Genomic DNA, 8,090 nt, shown 5'->3' with positions numbered 1-8,090 from the left:
GTGTAGAGGCAAATTACAAACCTTGAACCTTGCTTGTATCTGCGGAACGTACAATGTTGTCATATCCTTGTATGACTATCCTCACCTCCACTCTTGCATGGAGTAGACTCAACACCCCTCAACCCTCTGTTGCTTCATGCGATACAACTTATTTTGCTCCCATTGGACTCCCCTCTGCTAATGCTCGAGTTTTTTGCCCTTGTCACTATAGATGGCAATGCAACCAAGAAATCCCCGCCTAGTCACTGAACTCCACCTATTGTCAAGTCCAATGCCCACACTGAACTTGAGAGTGCTGCCACCTTGAATATGCATCTTCTTGAAGTAACCCACTATTGTTGACTTGGTACAAATCCTTCTTGTGAGCGCACATATTTATTCAATTAGAAAGAAAAACTCTTTGCGCTGGCCCTATTGTAGGAGGAACATGTTGGGGATAGGGTTGTCAAGTGAGGGCATGGGTGGCACATCAACTTAGTGTTATAATCTGCCATTTGTGAAATAATCTTGACAAATCAATCGTTGTTGATGGTCCCAAACCCTCAGACAAGTTTGACAATGGGGGCCGAAGAAAAGGGTTTACAAGGTGAAGCTAGTACTACCATCGATGTTGCAGTCAAGGAAAAGTGGCATTGATTAGAGGTGATTGCTGTTAGAGGAACTGATGTTGGTGAACATCATGGTGCACGAATTGGTTGCTGCAACAAGGAAGGTGCAAAAAAGGGTTTACAAGGTGAAGCTATTACTACCATCGATGTTGCAGTCAAGGAAAAGTGGCATTGATTAGAGGTGATTTCTGTTAGAGGAACTGATGTTGTTGAACATCATGGTGCACGAATTGGTTGCTGCAACAAGGAAGGTGCAAAAAAGTCTACATATTTACACATGGCCTTTGAGTTCTCATTGTGGCCTTACTGTCTATGGTTGATGTCAAAGATCATAATGCAAGAAAGTGTCTACTAGTTGGAGGTTGATTGCAACAGTCCAACAATGCATGTTCCAATTGCAGGTCGAGGATGACACAACATGTCCGTCATTGCAGTCAGCTCTATGTTTCTCTGTACTTCTCGTTAGTTGTTGGAGATACAAACATAGGTCTACAAATTGAGTTCCAAATAATTTGCTCAGCACCTTTACAAAGCATCGGTGGTAGTAATTATATAGGCTTCAAAAAGCGTCATCTATGAAAAGATATTGGGTCCAAAAAGTGACGAACAATTGCATAGGATGCCATAGGATGACCATAGGATGATGCCACTAATCAGACGTCAGCGAGCTGAACAACGTGGAGCTGCCTCTAGACATTTGATCAAAAGACCATACGTCAACCAAGTAATTAAGAAGCTAGTGATCATGTATGTGGCATTGAAGTTGGGAGGGGTTGACACTTCCCAATCTCTTCCTCAAGTTGTTTGGCATTGCTTGATAGATGGTGTCTCTGATTCACTTGTCTGTATACAACCGTGTGTCTTGTATACATTCCAAGGGAGATGATTATCTACTTCAAGGTTTGTATGGAAGGCGATTTCTCAACTGCGGCTAATTTTGCACTTCTATTTGTGTCTTAGTCCTGCATGCTTCTCGACACGACGATGGGATGAAGTCTTTAAACTCTTGCACATTGTCGACCTCGCCCTGAAGAGTGAGAAGCACGAACCAACACTCTTGTCTTTCTATCACACTCTGGTCACCACCTCAACTTTCAACATACAATCAACTTCTAAAACAACAACATGGAAAGAACAAAACATGGTGAATCAACAATCTCCCACATCAACATCAAACATTGACTACACTTGCCCGCTGTTGTGCATTGTGGTGTGGTTAGGTTGTTAGGCCTTCTCCTCGGGACTATTTGACACCCACACTTTCAAGTGGGATCAACGGTCCAGAATCTTTGGATGATGTGGACTATCAGTTTATTCTCAAGAGTAAAAATATTACAGCCGGGTTGTGCCCCCCAGTCCGAAGGCTGTGACTCTACCATTAAGCTATCACGCGTCAATTGAAATGGTGGTGAGAACTATAGCAAAAATGACGAGGTGGAGATCACACGACGATCACTTTGGGATGGATGGGATCGGAGAGTGATCACTTTGGAATCAATGTGTTCACAAGGTGATCGCATGGGGATCACATGGTAATCACTTGAAGATTAATGTAGCATCTTACGATGCAAAACCAATCCGTCGCCCCCAATTAATAGGGGCCAATGGTTCCACCTCAAGTCTTATAATGTAGGAGTATTGGGGTTTGCTTGACGGTTAAAACTGACAGAGGCTCCCGCTTGCCGTTGAGGGGTGGAACGTTTAAAACGTCCAACACTGACGGGCGCTTCGGCTTGCCGTTGCCGGGCGAAATGATATGTCAACGGCTATCTTTTAAACTGCAGAGACACTCGCGCCCTTCCGCCCCACACAAGCAGAGAGACACAGAGACTCTCTCTCTCTCTCTCTCTCTCTCTCTCTCTCTCTCTCTCTCTCAGATTATGGCAATCCTATATATTTGCGTGGGGCGCATGGGCGCCATAGTTGCAGAGTGCGGTGATGCAGAGTCGTTTAGCATCTTTGCAAGAGAATACCTCGCTACCCTTCAAGCTCAAAATGTCCTAAATCAACAAGGTTTTACTAACCCGTGTCCTGGAGCGCAGCACACATTGACGTATCTTATTCAGATTAATGCTGGTAAGTCTAGTAATATTTATTCAATTCAGAGCGTCAGTTTGATACATTATACGATGTATTTGGGTATGGCAGTCACAAAACTTTGTTAGTGCTTCACTCAGTCCATGTGTGAAAACAATGCAAAACGTGATCCAACAACAGACACCATGAATGAGAGAGAGAGAGAGAGAGAGAGAGAGAGAGAGAGAGAGAGAGATGAAATGAAATGAAATGTTATATTAACGTCTTCAAAAGGCCAAAGAGAGAGAGAGAGAGAGAGCCCTAACCAAAGTGCCCTGTAGTAGTCATCCTTTGAGAAGAGGGATAGATGTTTTGGTGTGTGTATCTCGTAGCTCCGATTCTCTAAAGCAAGATTCTCACCAAGACTACTACAAGATTGCAAGGCAGAGTGGCTCTTCAGAAGCATGTACATGCACAATGTCGTGCTGTGGCATATACATAATGTGAATGCACTTTAAATTCTCTTTTGCTATGTTCTTTGTTGTATGGGAATGGTTGCTACACTGTACATAGTGTGATGTCTTTGAAAATGGTTGCTATTGTGTGTGTGTCTTATCGGGGACTTATGGCCCTGGATGCATCACCATTGGTGTTTTCTTAATGTAAATGATGCCCGATATACTTTTAGAATACCCATAGTCTGGTATATAAGTCTAGGGCAGGCGCCTTCTTTATATCGTACACTTGGTGTATGTATGCTTTGTACAGAGATGCCTACTGGATATAGAGCTTGCCTTGAATGTACTGTACTCTTGGTGGATGCATGCTTTGTACAGAGATGCCTGCTGGATGTAGAGCTTCCCATGAATGTATCTAATGCAATGCAGGGGATTTGCCTAGGAAGTTGATGTGGACACTCATTGTCCAAATATAGTACCTAATGTGCGTTGCTGTGAAAACAAATGAAAAGTGATGAAATTTGATGCATAGCCATGCTTTTTATGCTTATGAGTGATCCCACAAAATTTGGGATTTCTCTGACTTTGTTTGAATTTTTCGCACCACCCAAAATGGCAAGATGAGCCTAGATGAACCTAAGGAGCCAAATTTTGACAATGGTTCCTTAGGTTACAAGGAGGGGCAGTGTCCACACTACTGCTTGGCATGTACCTCGCACGGCCGGCTTCGAGGTTCAGAGAGGAGAGGGCGGTGTAGCCTTTGGTAGTGCGTGCAGCAGAATTGTAATTCTGGTCGCTTGTTGGCATTTGGTGCGGTTTCTGCACAAGAGAAGGACACTTGGACATGGAATGTCTAGAGCGATGCCCCTGGTGTGACATTTGTCAAGTCAATACACACGTCACGGATGGTTGTGTGTACAATGCAAAGAGCCTAATAATGGGTAGTCCAGAACCGATGGTACAAGCATACGTGCTGAGCAATGTGCAGTCGGCACAACCAGTGATTGCACCACAAACCTTCGTGTTTGTCCCACCTTCTACACCACAATCAATAGGAGTTTATGTTTAGCAGCCGATCCCAACCTCGGGTCGACCTGTTCAGAAATATGTGTTGTCCAACCTGGTGCAACAGTTTCACCCAATGCAGTTCATGACGTAGTTCAGATGTGCGGACCTAGTTACACTCAACTTCATGTAGAACAAGTGGTATCCAATACCGCTAATATGGGGACATAAGTAATAAATATTACCGAGGTTTCGGTAGAAGATATGGCCGAGGCTGAGGCAAGGATATGCAAGAGGCAAAAACCAGCAAAGTTGTGCTGGCCAAGAAAATTGGTATAACCAAGGCAGTTTTTGCTGAACTGACCCAAGTCATCTAATCAATGATTGCCCGTTGCTGCAAGAGCATGAAGTAGCCTGATAGGCGGTCATTACCAACGAGTATCAACCAACAAGTGGGAACAATCCATTTGCAGGCGTGAATGCCATACAGTGGCTAGTCCCGTTGTGGCCAACTGGGCCGAACAACGAGCAATATGGTGTAACAGGCTTGGACACTCCAAGCGAGAAATCAATAGCAACACACGAACAGAAACTTCAAAATCACTGAACTTAGAGAGAGAGAGAGAGAGAGAGAGAGAGAGAGAGAGAGAGAGAGAGCCCGGCGGAGTTCCGTGCCCAGAGTTATTGGCTCCAAAGTCGGGCGCCCCTTTCGGTATTTCTTTATCATTAATCAGATGCCCCAAAAGCAGCGCCCCAAAAGAAATCAGCTCATTAGCCTCAAGTCCCAAAAGTATTTGCTCTCAAAAGCTAGCGCTGGGGACTCCCAAAAGCAACCAACATAATTTCTGGAAATCCGTACAGCCTGCCACATCAGCACAACAACGCAATTTGTCGAAATTCCGTACTATCCTGCCTAGTCAGCAGTCAGCGTGAAACGCGGGACGTCGTCCATACAAGTGCCACATCAGCACCTCTTTCGCGATTTCATCTTCTTGGCCTTTTTTTTAATAACCTTATGTCCCTTGGCCCTCGTCGGAAGGGGCCATAAGTTGGGACAACTAATGGAGTCATTTTTCATCTATTAGGGTCTTGCCACATCATCACTTTGTGACACCCCCCTCTTGAAAGAATTGTAATCGCCCTCGGTTACACCTGCAAAATCAGACATAAGCCACAAACCAGTTTAGCAGACACTGACTCTAAGTACCAACGCACTAGACGACACAAATTCAACACTTGCACAAAGACGACAGTCACTGAACATCAAATCACATTCAAATCAAGTCACATAGAATCGATCAAGATCTAGGACCATGATTCCTGGCAACGTATTTAGCGGTCGCATCTAGATCCACACCGGCCCTCAGAGATGTCGGATTAACTAATTCTTATTGCGATCATGTCCATAGAATCTCAATACCAAAATGGTGCAAGATTCTATGCCAAAATGGTGCAGTCATTTCGTCTTTCAAACCTGCACTCAAACACAATCACATGAGTGAGCACACAGATTCCGTCCCATATGGAATAGCCTGCAACTATCTCTCCACTCTGTATCCTGTAACAGATATTTGCAAAATCAGGATCTGTGGCCTAATCTACCATATCCTCGAAGCTTCGATGAGGTATCGTGGAAATAGCCAGAACTAAGGGCTTTCTAGACAACGCATCTGCCACTAAATTCTTCTGTTCCTAAACATGGACTATCTGGAAATGAAACTTTGTCAGAAGGTTAGCCCACCTATCTGCTTTTTCTGTAAGATGCTTTTGCGACAAGAAGTAGCGTAAACTCTGATGGTCTATGAAGACGGTAAAGTCGGCTCTGGGTAGAAAATGTTGCCATTGAATAAGAGCATGGATAATTGCCAAAAGCTCTTTCTCAGAAATCTGTTTAACCCGTTCAGGACGTGAAAACATCTTGCTCTCATAAGCTATGACATGGCCTTCTTGCATCAAGACTGCTCCCAAACTACGACCACATGCATCATAGTCAAGGTCAAAGGGCTTTTGCAAGTTTGGGAAAGCCAATACTGTTCAACTTTTCCTTGAGAGTCTGTCGGTTCCCAAATAAAAGGAACTCCTTTTCGAGTCAGCATATGCAAAGGAGAAGCTATCTTTGCAAATTTTGGAATGAACCACCGATAATATGAGCACAAGCCCAGAAAGCTTTGAACAATCTTCAAATCAGGCCAATCACGAGTAGTCTCAATTTTGGCCAGGTCCATCTTAACCCCTTTTGCTTAGACGATGTGTCCCAAGAATTGTATCTCAGGCAAGAAAAAAAGAATTCGTTCTTTTTCGCACTTACAACTAGTTTATGTCACTGTAGTGTCTGGAAAACGTGCAATAGATGGTGTATGTGTCTTGCTTCATTCTTGGAGAAGACAATGATGCGTCAAAGAAAGTGCCCCCAAACGATCGGTACTCTTTGAAGGTCCTATCCACCATGCGGCTGAATGTGGCCGGAGCATTTGTAAGGCCAAATGGCATCACCAAATATTTGTACAAACCAAAAGTCGTCCTGAAAGCTGTCTTGTAGACGTCTCCGGGAGCAATTCGTATCTGATGATAACCACTCTTTCGATCAATTTGGCAAGTAGAACCATGAAGTCTGTCGAGTATATCATCGATCCTCGGAAAGGGGAATCTGTTTTGGTTCATTATTTCTTTCTTTTGGGCTCGGATACGTCGGTAAAATGGCCGGTTCGGTGGTGTACTACCGGGAATCAAATCAATCGTGTGATCTTCAGGATGTGAAGGAGGCAACTCTCTTGGTAAGCCCTCGGAAAAACAGTTAGCTTGAGCTTACAAAAAATCTTAATGTTCTTTTTTGAGGTCTGACATGTTCGACCTTCAATCATCATTTAGTTCTTTCAAGAAAATCAGGTAAACAAAAAAAATTGGATTTCATCAAGTGGGACGGACTCGCCTTTCAGTTTTCCATCAAGTACAATCTCTTTGTCCTTCTCATGCTTCAAGATGGCTTTCCATGCCCTGAAATTGACCACGGACTGTTCTTGGGGAACCAAGGGATTCCTCGATGGACGTCACACCCTTCCAAAGGCATGATGAAAAAGTCCTCATGCCCTAAATACCCCTGACAATGCAAACGTAGTTTGCCAATGACAGGTGTAATGGCAACATCCCGTCCGGGTGCCACTAGAATAGCCTCGGCTTGTGGCCCCATTTCCTCGGGCGTAATTCCAAGTCGAGCCGCCAATTCGGTTGAGATAAAGTTGGCCTTGGCTTCTCCATCAAAGAAAATAAGGGCTTCCGGGTCTCACAACACCTCTTGCACGATTTCATCTTCTTGGGATTTCTTTTAATAACCGCATGTCCCTTGGCCTCGTCAGAAAGGGACCATGTGACATATGGCACAAGTCACACAGATGGTTTGGGAAGCATAAGCCGTCGTCACTAATTGACACCTCCCTATGGACGTGGGATCAATGGTCCACATTAGGCGTCGCGAGGCGGGAGCGTCTGGGCCGTCCGATCACTTTTTGAACTAGCTGTGAACCTGGGAGGTATGGGCACCACACAAAATTTAGTGTGAACTTGATGTGAACTTGGGAGGATATGTGCACCACACCCAATTTGTTGTGAACTCCATGTGAACTAGGTGTGAACTTAACTGCAACGCTGTGATCTATAAACTTACCACACACCCTCCTTTTAACAAGTCCGTGATAGCTTAGCGGTTAGAGTCAAATCTCAACAGGGAGAGGGGGCATGGGTTTAAAACCCGGATCCGAAAACTTGGGAATCTTTTGCGTTCTCTCGGAAATCCAATGGTCACGATCAACCGGCGATCGTGAGCCATTGATCCCACCTCCAAAAGGAGGTTTCAATTAGTAACAAGCGGCGGTTGCAAAGCGAAATTACCGAGAATGCCTGTAGTACAATTGTAAGAGCACACGGCAGGGACAAGTCAACTAGTAGTTCTACCAATAGCCATATTAGCAAACCTTGGAAATAGGTGATAAGGCAGTGGGCCAACACT

General features: G+C 44.4%; 1 protein-coding gene across 1 annotated transcript in view; it reads left to right on the top strand.

Annotated features, from left to right (window-relative positions):
* Positions 1–2,256: 2,256 nt before the first annotated feature.
* Positions 2,257–8,090, top strand: part of LOC147427214 (uncharacterized) — a 58,219-nt gene continuing 52,385 nt past the window's right edge. Inside the window, exon 1 of the mRNA XM_086498895.1 lies at positions 2,257–2,684. Coding sequence (XP_086355021.1) covers positions 2,360–2,684 — 325 coding nt within the window. The 5' untranslated portion in view covers positions 2,257–2,359. The remainder of the gene's footprint in view (positions 2,685–8,090) is intronic.

The sequence above is a fragment of the Adiantum capillus-veneris genome, chromosome 24 (assembly GCF_014529385.1).
Source record: "Adiantum capillus-veneris isolate H3 chromosome 24, ASM1452938v2, whole genome shotgun sequence".
Lineage (NCBI taxonomy): Eukaryota > Viridiplantae > Streptophyta > Polypodiopsida > Polypodiales > Pteridaceae > Adiantum > Adiantum capillus-veneris.
The sequence above is the reverse complement of the archived record's forward strand: the minus strand, read 5'-3'. Positions and strand labels throughout refer to the sequence as shown.